Source organism: Salmo salar, chromosome ssa25 (assembly GCF_905237065.1).
Source record: "Salmo salar chromosome ssa25, Ssal_v3.1, whole genome shotgun sequence".
In the NCBI taxonomy this organism is placed as follows: Eukaryota; Metazoa; Chordata; class Actinopteri; order Salmoniformes; family Salmonidae; genus Salmo; species Salmo salar.
This window is the reverse complement of record NC_059466.1, coordinates 25,621,483-25,640,012: the sequence shown is the minus strand read 5'-3', so window position 1 is coordinate 25,640,012 and position 18,530 is coordinate 25,621,483. Positions and strand designations below refer to the sequence as shown.

General features: G+C 45.4%; 1 protein-coding gene across 2 annotated transcripts in view; it reads right to left on the bottom strand.

The window, feature by feature from the left end:
- The window catches only part of LOC106586446 (receptor tyrosine-protein kinase erbB-4), a 478,367-nt gene that overhangs the window by 120,633 nt on the left and 339,204 nt on the right, over nucleotides 1-18,530 (bottom strand). For both annotated transcript variants that reach the window (XM_014173739.2, XM_014173740.2), the window contains exons 4-10: nucleotides 17,018-17,149; nucleotides 14,464-14,529; nucleotides 10,441-10,559; nucleotides 6,617-6,758; nucleotides 4,075-4,188; nucleotides 3,643-3,769; nucleotides 86-159 (exon numbers count right to left, since the gene is read on the bottom strand). In XM_014173739.2, the coding sequence (XP_014029214.2) occupies nucleotides 86-159; nucleotides 3,643-3,769; nucleotides 4,075-4,188; nucleotides 6,617-6,758; nucleotides 10,441-10,559; nucleotides 14,464-14,529; nucleotides 17,018-17,149 (774 nt within the window). The remainder of the gene's footprint in view (nucleotides 1-85; nucleotides 160-3,642; nucleotides 3,770-4,074; nucleotides 4,189-6,616; nucleotides 6,759-10,440; nucleotides 10,560-14,463; nucleotides 14,530-17,017; nucleotides 17,150-18,530) is intronic.

Below are 18,530 nucleotides of genomic sequence, written 5' to 3'. Positions count from 1 at the left end.
ATCTTTGTTCTTATCAATTGACTTACCTGTAGAAATAAAGGTAAAATACGTGTTAAGAAAATATATTTATTTTGATGTTTCTCACCTGTAATCTCCCTAACAGTCCGAAACACATTCAGTTTCTCTGGGTCCAGAGCCTCAATGTTGTGGTACACATCCCTGTGAGAGAGGAGGGATGAGAGAGAGAGAGAGAGAGAGAGAGAGAGAGAGAGAGAGAGGAAGAGAGGAGAGAGAGGAAGAGAGAAAGGAAGAAAGCGTTTATTCTGTATTGCAGGGAGGCACGCTGTGCTCCACTGTGCTCCACTGTGCTCCTCGGTGCTCCACTGTGCTCCTCAGTGCTCCTCTGGCTCTGTTTAGAGGAATAGCTGGAGGGATTTCATGGTCTCAGGCGCTGCAGTAACTGTACTGTGGTACACCCACTCTTCCACTGTGTATACTGTAAACAACTAGCAACAGCCTGCTAAGATGGCTGACATGAGCCTGGATTGCAGATGGAATAATATTGAACATGCTGACCCCCATAACAAGGACATAATACTCTATGCATTGTGCTATACCAGTAAGGTACTGCTTACTCTTAGGCACCGAAGCCATTATATGTGCTGTTATTACTAAGTACCTGAGGGAGTCTCTCAATTTACCTGGTTAGCAGGGTTGGGTCAGTTCCATGTCAATTCAGTCAATTTGAATTGAGTGAATTGAAATGGAACTGACCACAAACACTCTGGTGTTTATGTAACCAATGTTGAATGTCTAGCTGGATAGCTATATGTGCGCCAGTAAAGTCCATCGTTGACATCACCCACTCTGAGATCTACAGTGCATTCAGAAAGTATTTATATCCCTTGACGTTTTCCAAATTTTTTGTGTTACAGTCTGAACTCAAAATGGATTTAATAGATTTTTTCACCACACAATATAACTAAGTGCTAAACCCCATAATGACAAAATGAAAATATGTTTTTAGAAATGTTTGCAAATGTATTGAAAACAAAATACAGAATATCTAATTTACATAAGTGTTCACACCCCTGGGTCAATACATGTTAGAATCACCTTTGACAGGAATTACTTTCTGGGTAAGTCTCTAAAAGCTTTGAACACCTGGATTAGCACATTATTCTTTTTTTACATTTTCAAGCTCTGTCAAGTTGGTTGTTGATCATTGCTAGACAGACATTTTAAAGTCTTGCTGTAGAATTTCAAACTGATTTAAGTCAAAACTGCCAAATTCACTGTCATCTTGGTAAGAAACTCCAGTGTAACTATTGTCCTTCTGAAAGGTGAATTTGTCTCCCAGCGTCTGTTGGAAAGCAGACAACAGGGTTCTCCTCTAGGATTGTGCCTGTGCTTAGTTCTATTCCGTTTATTTTTATCCTAAAAAACTCCCCATAACATGATACAGCATACCCATAACATGATGCAGCCACCACCATGCTTGAAAATATGAAGAGTGGTACTCAGTGATGTGTTGTTGGATTTGATGTTGGATTTTCCCCAAACATAACACTTTGTAATCAGGACATGAAGTTCATTTCTTTGCAATTTTTATTGCAATTTTACTTTAGTCCCCTACTGCAAACAGGATGCATGTTTTAGAGTATTTTTTATTCTGTACAGGCTTCCTTTTCACTCTGTCATTTAGGTTAGTATTGTGGAGTAACTACAATGTTGTTGATCCATCCTCAGTTTTCTTCTATCACAGCCATTTAGCTCTTAATGTCACCTTTGGCAGCATGGAGGGATTTACTTCCTCTCTGGCAACTGAGTTCGGAAGGACGCCTTTATCTTTGTAGTGATACACCATCCAAAGTGTAATTAATAACTTCACCATGCTCAAAGAGATATTCAATGTTTTTTACCCATATATCAATATGTCCCCACCTTTGCGATGCATTGGAAAACCTCCCTGGTCTTTGTGGTTGTATCTGTGTCTGAAATTCACTGCTCGACCTTACAGATAATTGTGTGTGGGCTACACAAATCAGGTAGTCATTCAAAAATCATGTTAAACACTATTAATTGCACAAAGAGTGAGTCCATGAAACGTATCATGTGACTTGTTCAGCAGAACTTATTTAGGCTTGTCCTAACAAAGGGGTTGAATACTTATTAACTCAATATATTTCAGATTTTCATTTTTAATTCAATTGTAAAAAATTCTAAAAACATAATTCCACTTTGACATTATGGGGTATTGTGTGTAGGCCAGTGAAACAACATCTTAATTTAATACATTTTTAATTCAGGCTGTAACACAATAAAATGTGTACAAAGTTAAGGATTGTGAATACTTTCTGATGGCACTGTAGAAGTAGCTGTTTCCATCGCTTTGCAAGGGCCTTGGCTTTTGTGTCGTTACAGGAAACACAGATTCGAGGGGGAGTTGTGTTTTTGGGAACAGAAGGTACACTACATTACCAAAAGTATGTGGACACCTGCTCGTCGAACATCTCATTCTAAAATCATTGGCATTATTATGGAGTTGGTCCCCCCTTCGCTGCTATAACAGCCTCCAGTCTTCTGGGAAAGCTTTCCACTAGATGTTGTAACATTGCTGCGGGGAATGATGTTGGGCGATTAGGCCTGGCTCACAGTCAGAGTTCCAATTCATCACAAAGGTGTTCGATAAGGTTGAGGTCAGGGCTCTGTACAGGGCAGCCAAGTTCTTCCACACCAATATCAACAAAACATTTCTGTATGGACCTGGCTTTGTGCACGGGGGCATTGTCATGCTGAAACAGGAAAGGGCCTTCCCCAAACTGTTGGCACAAAGTTGTAAGCACAGAATGTTCTACAATATCATTGTATGCTGTAGCGTTAAGATTTCCCTTCACTGGAACTAAAGGGCATAGCTCAAATCATGAAAAACAACCCCAGACCATTATTCCTCCTCCACGAAACTTTACAGTTTTACAGGCACTATTCATTGGGTTGTCCTGGCATCCACCAAACCCAGATTAGTCCGCCAGACTGTCAGATGGTAAAGCATGATTCATCACTCCAGAGAACGTGTTTCCACTGCTTAAGAGTCCAATGGCGGTGAGCTTTACACCACTCCAGCCAACACTTGGCATTGCGCATGGTGATCTTAGGCTTGTGTGCGGCTGCTCGGCCATGGAAACCCATTTCATGAAGCTCCCGACGAACAGTTCCTGTGCTGACATTGCTTCCAGAGCAGTTTGGAATCTGGTAGTGAGTGTTGAAACTGAGGACAGACTATTTTTACGCACGACATGCTTCAGCATTTGGCGGTCCAGTTTTGTGATCTTGTGTGGCCTGCCACTTCGCGGCTGAGCCATTGTTGCTCCTAGACATTTCCACTTCACAATAACAGCACTTACAGTTGACCGTGGCAGCAACAGTGTGACAAACTGTTTTGTTGGAAAGGTTGAAAGTCACTTTGAAAGTCACTGAGCTCTTCAGTAAGGCCATTCTACTGCCAATGTGTGTGTGTGTGTGTGTGTGTGTGTGTGTGTGTGTGTGTGTGTGTGTGTGTGTGTGTGTGTGTGTGTGTGTGTGTGTGTGTGTGTGTGTGTGTGTGTGTGTGTGTGTGTGTGTGTGTGTGTGTGTGTGTGTGTGTGTGTGTGCATATTTGAGTGTGTGCGTGTGTTGGTGAAGGTGTGTGTGTTCTGCTCTCACCCTTTAATGCCAGTGATGAGGAAGACCAGGTTTCCATTGATCTTGGTACAGTTGGTAAACTTGTCTATGTTGCTGGAGTCCACAGTCTGGGCTGACTGCAGACTGGCTGTACCTATACCATCACAGGCTAAAACAGACAAGGAGATGAAGATGAAGAAGGAGAAAAGATGACTTGCTCAAAATGTCCACAAATGTTCAAAGGAAACAGGTTCATTCCAACCACTTCAAAATGCATCCAGTACACTCACATGGAACAGACAGTCACCAAAAGACACACAGAGGTTGTAGAGGTTGGAGCAGTGGGTAAGCCATACACAACCACAAACACAGCACAAACACAGCACAACCACAACTACATCCAATCAACCAGACGAATATACTGGATGTGAATGACAGCAGGATAAGGCCCAGGACAGTGCAGGATTAGGGTACCTTTTGGACAGATGTCAGTGCAGGCGATGCACATCTTGATGCGGTCATTTTCTACTTCCATCTTGTTGCTGGGACAAGCCCTCACACAGGAGCTGTGGTCCACCACAAAGTTATCTGAAACAGCATATGCAGAGTTAACCATGGTATGTGTCAGATCAATTGCATGATAACAGACTCTCACACTCAGGTATTGATTTATGAAGGGACAAGTACAACTGTATGACTGACTGCCATGGAGCTATACTGTAAATGAACGTCGACTTTATGCGTCTGAGACTTGAAGGCAGTGAATAGTAGTGAAACGTTTCCACTGCTGCTGTTCTACTGAAGATGACTCATCTGATTAAAGATGTTCCTTGTCCTCATTATCTTGTTTTATTGTTCTCTCCAGGTCAGACCGTATTTGCTCTACTGCTTCGGCTGGCATGATATCTGATAGTCTGAACTGAGGAAGGAAGAGTTTAGGGACACACAGACACATCAAATGAATGCTTTGCTCGCAGCCTCAGGCTTAGAGATGGACACCTAAATTGCATGGGTCCTTGTGGCAGGCCATCTCCAGAATAACAGTGGCCTGGTCTACAGTAGTGCATTAGGGAATAGGGTAGAAAGGCTAGCAGAGCGCCAAGCAGAAAGCCAGAGTTACAGATCAGAGCGTCTAGCGCAGTGCCTAGCAGAGTGCCGGGCACACGCCCCTCTTCAAAAGACCACAAAAGGACTCCATTGCTAAAAGAAACGTGTTAATTATGTACGTTTCTTCTCCCTCACTCTGCACCCATTCCCCTCTCCCTCCCTCCTATCCCTGCCTGCTACCCTGCCCTCCCAGTACCCCATCCTCTTTGTAGGGTTGTATCTGGCATGTGAGCCAAAATAACTCCCAACAGTGTCTTGAAATCTGTACAAAACACCCACTCATCCTGGCTATTTAAATCAGCACCGAGCAGAGAGAGGAGAGGAGAGGAGAGGAGAGGAGAAGAGCAGGGAGAGACAGGTCATTTAAATCAATGGAGGAAATGGCTTCTTTAAAGGAAAGGGAGGATGAAGGGGAGATGTGAAGAGGGTGCTAAGTAGAGATGACCAAGGAAGTTTCTTTCTGTGTTCTTCTGGAAAAAAAGTTCAGACTTAAAAACAGGAGGGTTGAGTTAATGAATCAATATCCTGAGGCCCTTGGTAGTTCATGAGCAGGACCAGCCTGCTCTGTTCAGCTAGTGGTGATGTTTCAAGGCCTAGGCTGTTTGAATGGTGTCCTTCTGAACTGTGGCGGTTCAGTGTCTATGGCAAGGAGAGTGTTTGTATGTCGGTGTGTGTTATATGTTCAGAATATGACAGAGCGGTTTATCTTCAGGGTATTTGGTATGTACAGTGGGATCCGAAATTATAGACACCCTTGATAAAGCAAAAATTACTGTAGAAAATAAACAATTCAAATATATTGTATGCAACAAAAAAAAAACGATACAATTGCTCAGAGAAAGACATTTTGTTTGTTAAGTAAAACATTTCTTTCTCAAAAAGGTAAGGGTCAAAATTATTGACACCCCAGTTTTCAATACCGATCAACACCTCACCTTGCGAGGATAACAGCACTGAGCCTTTTTCTAAATGTTTTATGAGTTGGAGAACACATTGGAAGGGATATTAGACCATTTCTCCATACAGAATCCTTCCAGATCCTTGATATCCTTCCTTCTGCGCTTATGGGCTGCCCTCTTCAATTCAAACCATAGTTTTCAATGGGTTTCAAGTCCGAACACTGAGATGGCCATTGCAAAATGTTGATTTTGTGGCCTATTAACCATTTCTTTGTGGATTTTGATGTGTGCTTGGAGTTATTGTCTTGTGGCCAAGTTTCAGCCACCTGGCAGAGGCAACCATGTTTTTGGCCAAAATATCCTGGTACTGGGTAAAGTTCATGATGCTGTTGACCGTAACAAGGGCCCCAGGACCAGTGGAAGAAAAATAGCCCCATAACATCACAGATCCATCACCATATTTTACTATAGGTATGGGATTATTTTCTGGACATGCATTGGTGTGCGTGGCCAAAGAGAACTATTTTCATATCATCCAACAAGTCATAACAAAAAATTTTGAGTTTTCCTATTTATTTATTTTTTACATGTATTGAAATCAGTAACTCCCCCAAATGTACTCTGAATATTTAATGACTCTAAGACCAAGAAAATGTATTTAAAATAGATAATAGATCATAGATAATTGCTATTTGAAAATACATAATTGTTTGTTCGTTAATGGCAAAATATGGTAATATTTGTTTGGAGATAAGAGACTTTCATCAGACAACAATGAAATGTAAACGCCTGGAGTTTGCTAAAAGGCATTGGCACTCGGATTGGAACTGGTGCATTGGTCAGATGACATGAAAAAAAAGCTCTTTGGCCACACCAGTATTATCAAAATATGTTGGGATTTTTGATGTTATGGGGCTATTTTGCTTCCACTGGTAAAACAGATGTTTTATGTCCCCTTATTTCACAAAAGTATGTGTACTGTATGTTGTTGTGTGTGTGTCATTCCTTACGTGGGCACTTCTTGACGCAGAAGGCTCCGTAGGTGTACTTGGCTCTGGGGTTGCTTTCCAGCTGGAAGGTGGTGGGGTTGTATACATGGGGCTGGGGGCACTGGGTCACACATGCTCCGCTGTCGTTGAAGTTGGTGCAAGCCTGTAGATGAAACGCACACAAGTATGCGCGCGCACACACACAAACACACATATTAGTGCTGGGTGCTCATGGAAACACAGTTAGCACATTGCTATTTACAGCTAAATAACAGTCATTAAAGATTGTTTTTGTCACAGGCAGCCCTATGCTCTCCAAGCAAGCACATGATCAAGTAACTGGTATGAAGCTGTTAACACAAAGACTGTTAAACACATACACAGACTTAATGGGTGACAAATGGCACCCTATTCCCTATGTAGCACACTCCCTTTGATAGGGCTTTGGTTAAAGACAGAGAACTAGTTAGGGGATAGGGTGCCATTTGGGATGCAGCCCCAGAGTGTTTTTCCACTCTGAAGATAGCTCAGGTGTGAATAACATGAAAACCATTGATTCGAATCCAGTTGAAAAAGTAATATCAATCGTTAGAACTCCCAGTATCTAATTAAACAGAAAGGAGAGCCCACGACATCATGAAACATAACACAATAAACTCTGGAAATAAGTTAGATCCAGAAAGGATAAATGGATAAAGAGAGGGAGAAAGAGAGAGAGAAAGAGAGAAAGAGAGTGAGAGAGAGATGATAGAAGAGAGAGAAAAGAGAGAGAGAAAAAATATACACTACCGGTCAAAAGTTTTAGAACACCTACTCATTCAAGGGTTTTTCTTTCTATTTACTATTTTCTACATTGTAGAATAATAATGAAGACAACAAAACAATGAAATAGTACATATGGAATCATGTACTAACCAATAAAGTGTTAAACAAATCTAATTATTTTTAACATTTGTGTCATGCTCTGACCTTGGAGATCCTTTATTCTCTATTTTGGTTAGGTCGGGGTGTGACTAGGGTGGGCATTCTAGTTTCTTTATTTCTAGGTTGGCCTGATATGGTTCCCAATCAGAGGCAGCTGTCTATCGTTGTCTCTGATTGGGGATCATATTTAGGCAGCCTTTTCCCACCTGGTGTTTGTGGGATCTTGTTTTTGGTACTGTGCTGTTTAGCCCTACTAACATTACGTTTCGTTTGTATTTTTTTTTCGGTGTTCATTTAATAAATTAAGATGTACGCCTACCACGCTGCACCTTGGTTCAATCCTTCCATCAACGAGCGTAACAGAAGATCCCACCACAAACGGACCAAGCAGCGTGGCCAGGAGGAGCAGACATCCTGGACATGGGAGGATATCTTGGACGGTAAGGGATCCTGGACGTGGGAAGAGATCCGGGCAGGAATGGAACACCTTCCATGGGAGCAGACGGAGGCAGCGAGGGAGGAACAACGACGACACCGGGGTTCGCGACCACGAGGGAAGCCCGAGAGGCAGTCCCCCAATTTTTTGTTGTTGTTGGGGGGAGCACACGGGGTGGTTGGCGGAGACAGGGTTTGAACCAGAGCCAACTCCCCGTACTCACCGTGGGGAGCGTGTGACTGGTCAGGCACCATGTTTTGCGATGATACGCACGGTGTCTCCAGTGCGCATCCACAGCTCGGTGCGTTCTGTGCCAGCTCCCCGCACTTGCCGTGCGAAAGTGGACATCTGTCCAGGACAGGTGGTGCCGGCTCAGCGCGCCTGGTCTCCAGTGCGCCTTCAATCGGTCCAGGATATCCTGCGCCGGCTCTACACACTGTGTCCCCAGTGCGCCTTCACAGCCCAGTGCATCCTGTGCCAGCTCCCTGCACTTGCCGTGCGAGGGTGGTCACCTGTCCAGGACATGTTGTGCCAGCTCCACGCTCCAGACCTACAGTGCACCTCCACGGTGCAGTACATCCTGCACCGGTTCTACGCTCTGTATCTCCAGCACGCCTCCACAGCCCAGTGCGTCCTGTGCCAGCCCCCCGCACTTGCCGTGCGAAGGTTATCTGTCCAGGACACATTGTGCCAGCTCTACGCTCCAGACCCCCAGTGCGCCTTCACAGCCCGGTACACCCTGTACCAGCTCCATGCACCAGGCCTCCAGCGACAGTTCCCAGTCCAGAGCTTCCGGCGACGGTTCCCAGTCCAGAGCTTTCGGCGACGGTTCCCAGTCCAGAGCTTCCGGCGATGGTTCCCAGTCCAGAGCTTCCGGCGACGGTTCCCAGTCCAGAGCTTCCGGCGACGGTTCCCAGTCCAGTGTTTCCGGCGACGGTTCCCAGTCCGGAGCTTCCGGCGACGGTTCCCAGTCCGGAGCTTCCGGCGACGGTTCCCAGTCCAGTGTTTCCGGCGACGGTCCCCAGTCCAGAGCTTCCGGCGACGGTCCCCAGTCCAGTGTTTCCGGCGACGGTCCCCAGTCCGGAGCTTCCGGCGACGGTTCCCAGTCCAGTGTTTCCGGCGACGGTTCCCAGTCCGGAGCTTCCGGCGACGGTTCACGGTCCGGAACCTCCGACGACGATCCACGGTCCGGAACCTCCGACGACGATCCACGGTCCGGAACCTCAAACGACGGTCGACGATCCACGGTCTGGAACCTCAAACGACGGTCCACGGTCCGGAACCTCCAGAGACGGTCCGGAGCCTCCGGCGACAATCCACGGTCTGGTTCCTCCGGCGACGATCTACGGTCCGGTTCCACGGAAGCGGAGGGATCCACGAGCAGAGCGGGGTCTACATCCCGAACCGGAGCCACCACCGAGGCTAGATGCCCACCCGGACCCTCCCCTATAGAATCAGGTTTTGCGGCCAGCGTCCGCACCTTTGGGGGGGGGGGGTACTGTCACGCCCTGACCTTGGAGATCCTTTATTCTCTATTTTGGTTAGGTCGGGGTGTGACTAGGGTGGGCATTCTAGTTTCTTTATTTCTAGGTTGGCCTGATATGGTTCCCAATCAGAGGCAGCTGTCTATCGTTGTCTCTGATTGGGGATCATAGTTAGGCAGCCTTTTCCCACCTGTTGTTTGTGGGATCTTGTTTTTGGTACTGTGCTGTTTAGCCCTACTAACGTTACATTTCGTTTGTATTTTTTTTTCCAGTGTTCATTTAATAAATTAAGATATACGCCAACCACGCTGCACCTTGGTTCAATCCTTCCATCAACGAGCGTAACAATTTGAGATTCTTCAAATAGCCGCCCTTTACCTTGATGACAGCTTTGCACATTCTTGACATTAGAGAGAGAAAGTAACAAAGAAAGGGAGGTGGGCACAGCACAAGGCTTTGTGGGAGAAAATTTGATTTGAACGTAATCTTTGACACAAAGAACAATGGTTGTGTCCCAAATGGCACCCTATTACATATGTGGTGAACTACTTTTGGCCAGAGCCCTATGGGTTCTGATCAAAAGGATTGCACTACAGAGGAAATACGGTGACTTTGGGAAGTAGACAGTTTAAACAGGGGGATTCTGTGTCAGGAGCGAATTCTCTATGGAAGTATGAACAGCCTCTAATGGAAACAACCTCACATTCACACAAAAGGTCACAGATAAGATAAAAGCTCTGATGTACTAAAGAAGAGAAAAAGAAGAGAACAGAAAGAAATAGACTTGCTGGTCTACAATCAAAAACTCTGTCTTTGACGGTTTGAGACTGTTCACCATGGCAACAGGTGATTGAAAGGAGAGTTCTCTTTTGTGACGATAAGCTTTATAAAGTGTATGTGTGTGTGTGTGTGTGTGTGCGTGCATGCATGTCTGTGTCCACACGCAGGTGGGTGAGTGTGTGTGTGCATGCTCCTGCGTGTAAGTGCGTGTGTGTACATACGAAGCAGTCCGTATCCTTGGGTCCGGAGCATCCTCCTGCACACTCACGATGGCAGCAGTTACTGACCCAGGGTCCGAAACAGCGACCGTCACACTGCTCAGCACACACTGTTTTAGTCACTGGAGAAAGACAGAAGGGAAAGGGCATCAGAACACGATATAACAGGTTCCCATCACAGAAGCATTACTTTGACTAGAATCAAAACAAGGAAACAAGGAAACAGAGTGCTTGTGGAAAAAAATCGCCTCCATAAAGTTATATCTATCATGTTGACTTTTTTCCTGCAGAATGAAGTCACACATATTGTTTATTAAGCCTAGGCCTGGTCGAAAAATGCATTCTCAATGGGGATTATCCATTGAACATGCATTTCAGTCCATATGACAAGGCTTCCTCTGTGTCCAGGAAACAGACCGATAGACTTCAGCTAAGGCTATAGGGAGTTTAGCTGAGTAAAGAGTATTTTGGAGAGATACCCTGCTCTTAGACTGATGTTCATATGACAGTCTGTCAGTCTGTGGTGCTGTATGGAGCTGAATTTCTATGTTTCCTGTCTGTCATTGACAGTGTGATTGAAACGGCTATCAGCTGTCTCTCCTGAATGTGCTGCTTCCACCGCCAGCCCTGTTCTCGTTCTCCTCCAACTCCATTCACTAGTCCTGTTGATGTCCAGCCATATGGGCTTGATGGGTTGCTGATGGACTGATGGGTACGCCTGTGTGTGTGTGTGTGTGTGTGTGTGTGTGTGTGTGTGTGTGTGTGTGTGTGTGTGTGTGTGTGTGTGTGTGTGTGTGTGTGTGTGTGTGTGTGTGTGTGTGTGTGTGTGTGTGTGTGTGTGTGTGGTATGCCTCTGCCTCACCACCCGCATCACAAGTTGACAGCTACAGCTGAATACAGGGTGACGTTTAACAGATAAGCATTTCTTCCTCAGAGGCTGCGCTGACGCCCGAGCTGAGGTTTACTTTCCAGTGTGTGTGTGTGTGTGTGTGTGTGTGTGTGTGTGTGTGTGTGAATGTTGGTGAGCATGCGTGGGTGTGTGCTTGCCTTTATAAGTAGCTATATGACATTGTCAATTTATCCATTTGCGTAATTGCACAAATACTTGTGGAATATGTCTTGCTGAGTAGAGCACGGCACTTTGTTGTGCTGGTCCTTTGGGTTGGTGGTGATGGTGATACCTTGTCACAGTGAGACTGGCCCGTCTGGTCTGCCCATATTCGTCACCTCTTTTCCCTCCTCCCCGGCACATCCTCCTTCTGCCCTCCTGTACTCCTCTTCTCACTCAACCCCTCCCCTTCCTCTCCCCCTTGTCCTCCTCTCCTCACCTCACTAACGTATCATCAATGCATTCCATTACGCCTGCCATGCGCCTCTCGCCACCGTTAGTACAATGAAATGGCCTACTTAACAAAAATACATTTTGTTTAACAAATGACCTCATCAGGAGGCGCCACACATGCACATTGACGAACGAATGCACACTCACACGCCACACAGCCATTGATCTATTTGCCTTAAAAATACTATCCACTTAAAGATACCAGGCAGCCACCACAAATAAAAAGTCATCAATCTCATAAAGTATGCTGAATATCTTCAATTTGAACAGGCTGCTGACAGGGGCATCCGTCACAGCGCTGAATCTTATATCAACGTTGCCTAGCTGTCTGTTTTTATAGAGCAGCAGAGGCCCATGTTTCTGGAGGGGCACAGTCGTAGGCTCGGTGGAGTCAGGGGAGAGAGTGTGCGCGTGGGTGCGTGTGTGTCTGGCTGTTCTGTAGACCAGGGAGCCTGTTTAGGCACCTGCATGTCAGGAGATAATACAGCCAGCCAGCGGTTGATATTGATGAGGGCGTTCTGTATTCAGTACTTGACGTGAGAGTGTTATACTGAGAGTCCTTTGTCTAGCAGTTTCTCACACAGCGCCATAGTATGCTCCAGCCCTATCAGCGGGAAAGAAGGAGAGGGATAGAGGGAGAGAAGAGGGATGGAGGGAGGGAGAAGGAGGGGGATGGAGAACGAAGGAAAGGGATTGAAGGAGAAGGAGAGGGATAGAGTGAGATGAAGAGGGATGGAGAGATGGAGGAAGAGGCATGCATGGGTAGATGGAAAGATGGAAGATGGATAGAAGGGGAGGGATGGAGGGATGGAGATAGAGGGATGTAGTCCTCCACATACATATTATGCGAAAATATGATGGAGGGATTCAGGGCAAAAAGAGAGCAAACACGCAGTGTTATCTTGTGAGGAGAGATGACGTGCTGTTAACTAGTCACTGGGTGAAGGAGTTCATACTGATTATCTTAATGAGATCAAGCTGCAGAGCACACAGACAGCACACCAGGGAAGACAACAGTGACAATATTAGACACACACACACAGACAGAGAGAGAGAGAGAGAGAGAGAGAGAGAGAGAGAGAGAGAGAGAGACAGAGAGAGACAGAGAGACAGAGAGAGAGAGAGACAGACTGAGAGAGAGAGAGAGAGAGAGAGAGAGAGAGAGACAGACATATATAGAGAGAGAGAAATATATATATATATAGAGAGAGAGAATGAGTGTGATGGAAAGAGACAGTAAAATGAGAGAAAAAAAGACAGGAGATGAGTGGATGGAGGGATAGAAATACATACAGTAAAGAGAATAGGGGAAATACATGGAACAATCTGGGTAAAAAGAGAGAATACCACAGATGGAGAGAAATGAAAGACATGTACAGTACAGTGACAGAAGCATATGGGGGCCTGGGATAAACAGACAGACAGACAGACAGACAGACAGACAGACAGACAGACAGACAGACAGACAGACAGACAGACAGACAGACAGACAGACAGACAGACAGACAGACAGACAGACAGACAGACAGACAGACAGCAGGCTGAGGCAGAAGTACTCAGACAGGACATGAGAGTGATTAATTAGAGACAGAAGAGGGAACTTACAGACAGTTTGACTTCTTCCTCAACTCAACCATCATGGTGTTTTACTACAGGACTGTTACAGCACACCTTCTCCTGTTAGAAAGGGACTGTGTGTGTGTGTCAAGCCCAATCATCTTAAGCATGTGCTTGTCCACGAAGGTATGGAGAGGGTACATAACACACATCCCTTCACAGCAGGAGACTAAGGCGTAGTAATATATCAGACATAATATACTACCAGTACTGTATATCTAAGAATACTAGCAGTACTGTATATCTAAGAAGCTAACCGCTGTGCTGCTATTAGCCCCATGTGGTACCGCCCTCCTGCAGACATAGAGAGAGACACCCCTCTGGGCTGAGTGCTGCTGAGGGGTAGTGTGTGTGTGCATGTGTGTGTCTGTGTGTGTGTGCATGTGCGTGCGTGAGTGTTTGTGATGGTCAGTCCTATGTGCTTACTCAGCACAGCTAACCCAGGTTACCTCTCACACACCACAGCTATCTTCATACTGGCTCACAGGTGAGGCAACAGACGGTGTGTTGTTTAACAGTTTGACTTAACGCAGGGCAGTCATTGGAGTGGGCAGCAGGGGAAATCACAGTTGTTTAAGCCTGAGGAGGCAATGATTTAAAATCTGGTATTGTGAAGGAGGGCGAGATGGGGCATGAGCCGGAGGAGGAGACGACGGGGAAAAGAAGATAGAGAGCGAGGGAGAGGAGAGTGAGAGAGAGAGAGAGAGAGAGAGAGAGAGAGAGAGAGAGAGAGAGAGAGAGAGAGAGAGAGAGAGAGAGAGAGAGAGAGAGAGAGAGAGAGAGAGAGAGAGAGAGAGAGAGAGAGAGAGAGAGAGAGAGAGAGAGAGAGAGAGAGAGAGAGAGAGAGAGAGAGAGAGAGAGAGAGAGAGAGAGAGAGAGAGAGAGAGAGAATAGAAGAGTCTGTGGGAGGACCACAGGGCCATAGCTAATTATGCTGGCAGTGTTAAAGTGCACTCCTGTGCTGCCTGTCTGCCTGTCGTGGGTGAGAGGCAGGGGAGAAAGAAAGCGAATGAAAGAGAGAGTGAGAGAGAAATAGAGAGAGAGAGAGACTGCAGGGAGGTACTCACAGGTCTGACACTGGTCCTCCTTTGGGCCCCAGCAGCGACCATTACAGGAGACGTGACACTTCTGACCTGTGGACGACATGGGGGTAAATTATCCAGTCAAATACTTTCCAAAGCAGAGATATTATGATCAAACCAACCATCTTACTAGCTCCTCTTTTAAGCACTGGCATGCTTAAGGCTATGATGATTTCAACAGAGTGACACTGTTCAACTCTACTGTTTTGTGTCCTTAATGCACTGTACTAGAGTTGTCTTATTAATGACTGCTGTAGGGGAGAGAGTCAGCGACAACAGCTACTAGCTAGAAACTCTGCTGCTATATTAGTGCTAGCTGTGTTTTGGAGGGCTTAATTGACTGCTTGGTAATTGCAGAGTGAGGCTGGATGAGTGCTGAATGGCGTCCTTTGTCTCTGTTCCACTTCAGTTAAGAGCAATTATATTTAAGACTGACGCTCTCTCTGACATCTCTAGCTCCCTTCCTCTCTTCATCCATCCATCCCTCCCACTGGGCACAGATGTCAATTCAACGTCTATTCCACGTTGGTTCAACGTAATCTCATTGAAATGACAAGGAAACAACATTGATTCGACCAGTGTGTGCCCAGTGGGCTGGTACTCTCTCTGACTCTCCATCAACTGCCCTTTGCTACCCTTCCCTCCATCTCGTCCCTCCCTCACTCAATCACTCACTCACACTCTCACTTACTCAATAGGAATTGTAACACATGTTGTAAAATTAGTCAGTAATATTGTAAAATAAGTCAGTAATATTGTAAAATAAGTAATATCTATCAGTAATATGAACCACTTCACTGTCTTTTGATCAGGTTTCTCCTCTCTGGGCAACAAACTGAACCATGAAAGCTTCTTCTGCTACACCTCCCTCTCTCTCGCTCTCTTTCCCTCCCTCTTTGCTGTCGTTCTAGGTTAGCATAAAAACACCAAACAGTCAGTAGAAGCTGATCAGGAGAGGAGACATGGTAATGGGGTAAGCTGGGGAGCTGGAGACAAAGACATGTCTATCTGTAACATATATGTATACCTGAGCCCACACAGAGTTGTATCTGGTGTCATAACCAGGCTTTAGTGTCCAAGGTCTTACTATCTACATTCTAATTCCCCTTGACCTTCAGTACAACTATCACACTCTTTCTCTCCACATCACAATGTTTCAACTACTGAAGGTTAAAATGTCGAAACGAAACGACTTTACAACTTTCTGTGTTATGGGTTCGGCTATGAGAGCTAGAGAGGCTTATACGTGGATTGATAGGGAGTCGATTTCAAATTCCTTTGTTGTTTTGAAGAGCCAATAAAAACAGAAAAAAAAACTGGAATTGCCCCAAGAATAGAGGAGATTATAGTCTAAGGATGGATTACAAGTTTCCAGACCCCCTTTGATCTTTAGTAGGATGTGTAGTGTCTGCAGTGTTTGTTTGTGTGTGTGTGTGTGTGTGTGTGTGTGTGTGTGTGTGTGTGTGTGTGTGTGTGTGTGTGTGTGTGTGTGTGTGTGTGTGTGTGTGTGTGTGTGTGTGTGTGTGTGTGTGGTTCCACGTGTGCATGTGCGTGTGCGTGTGTGTGTGTGTAAATCAGATTATCAAAAGTATTGAGTGAGACCAATGAAGAGAATGCAATATAAACGGATGATGCTGACATATCATCAATGCTGTGAGCTGGTGTTTGAAGGTTGGCAGATCCAGAGGTTGTACTAGGACAGCTAGTCATTAATAACAAATAAAAACATACAATAAATAAAGAATAAACCAAACGCAACAGATATATCACCAACACAAACCAATGACAAAACCACTCCATAAAACATGAGGGAACTATAGAGCAAGGGTTACAAACAGACATGAGACAATGAGAGAAAATCAGGTCAGAAGAGCAATAACATAAGGCGACTTAAACCACCCCCCCACTGCTACCCCCCACCCCGACTCCCTTCGTCAGATTAGGCCGATGGCATGTTTGTGCCACAAAAAAATTATAACAACAATAATTCTGTTCACTTGTCTTCTCTTTGATTACAGAAAGGCATTAGTGACAGATTATGCATTTCTTGGAACTGTTGTTTTACGGATTCAGGTTACTATGTGTGTCCCAAACGGCACCCTATCCCCTTTATAGTGTACTACTTCCCATAGAGCTCTGGTCAAAAGTAGTGCACGACACTGTATAGAAAAAGGGTTCCATTTGGGACGTATAATAAGTGATTGCTTTTCTGGCTGTTGACACTTCTTGTGTAGCCACATCTCAGTTAATATGGTACATCTGTGATGCCATTTCATTAGGGTCACAGTTGAGCAAGGTATATTTTGTAGGCTCTTAGATGTGACATGTTGAGATATTATGATCTTAATTCTGTTTATGGCAGCCTTGTCCTATATGCGTCTGTCACCATGTGTTTATAACATAGTTTGTTTCTCTCCATTGTCGTGAAAGCTATAAAGGTAAATTGGTGAAATAATTTGTGTATGAGAATGTGGCTAGATGGATTGTTGTTGAAAATGTAAGAAAATGAGTCTACGTTTTCCATTGGTGAGCTACTCACATGTAACACTGCTATTGGTGGGCACAACCAGAGGGCTGACGCGAGCGTTCTTGACGATGTCTTGCCAGTGGATGGTGTCTGCGTGGCACAGGAACTTATTCTGGTCGACATAGACACCGCCCTGTAAGATCTCTGTAGGATAGGAGAAAACACAAGAAAGACATCAGGACATAGTACTGACACACACACACACACACACACACACACACATACACACACACAGAGGAACAGCTAAAGGAGTCCTCATCCCTGAGTACAACACCGCTCTATCAGCCAGACAGACATGATAGATGAGGCTTTCGGCCAGACAGACCTTGTCTTATTGGTATTATTATTAACCATCATCTAGGTTCGTTGTTGTTTTTCCTCTCTCCTCCTCCTTAGATTGGAGACTCATACCAGCAGACACACACAAACATGCACGAACACACACACACACAGGAAATAATTACGTTACCCCCCCACGATACCAAATCCATCCAGCCTGGATTTAAACCCTCAGCCAGTGAGAGAAAGACAACACTAACACGTTTGTAATTTCATATTTCATCATGGGAGGGAGGAGAGGATGAGCTGAGATATCCTGCCTATGTCCAAAATGGCACCCTATTCCCTATATAGTGCACTACTTTTGACCAGGGCCTTGGGCACTATATAGGGAATAGGGTTCAATTTGCGATGCAGCCCCAGTCTTCTAATATGGATCATATTGTCAACCTCGGATCAGAGAGTTTACTGGTGCTGGGGGAGATCCGACCAACGCCCTCTCTTCACCCTCACTAACCTCCATCCCTCAGTGCACTATGGTGCATAGAGGACAGCCCTGATTATTCTCATCTCGGGAATTCTCAGAGATAATTTTGTATTTTTTTACCATTATTTAACTAGGCAAGTCAGTTAAGACCAAATTCTTACTTACAATGACGGCCTACCACGGCCAAACCCTAACCCGGACGACGCTGAGCCAATTGTGCACCGCCCTAAGGGACTCCCAATAATGACCGAGTGTGATACAGCCTGGAATCGAACCAGGGTCTGTAATGACGCCTCTAGCACTGAGATGCAGTGCCTTAAACCGCTCAGGAGCCTAATCAAGACTATTCTCAGTGAGGGTCCTTGTCAGACCTAATCCAGACTCCCGCCAAATAAAACACACAAAAAAAACTTGTTAGAAGATTTGCATTATTTACAGAGCTGGCTTTGTCTCTCTCAACAAATGTGTGTGTGTGTGGCTCTCTATTTTCCACAAGCAGATTAGCGACGTACGGCTGAAACAGATTAGACATATTCATAACCATTATGGGGCTGGCTGGCGGATGCACTGTAACAGTGTGTGTGTGTGTGTGAGACCTAGCCGTCCCGTAGCAGCCTGATTAAAGCGTACTCCCCAGATGATTGGAGTTGGTGTTAATATGTTTTCTGCTTCTCTCTATGGGAGGGAAGGAACCTGTCGCTCAACACGGAAATGAATTCTCAGCCACGCTATGGGAGGGATGCGAGGAGGGACGTTCCG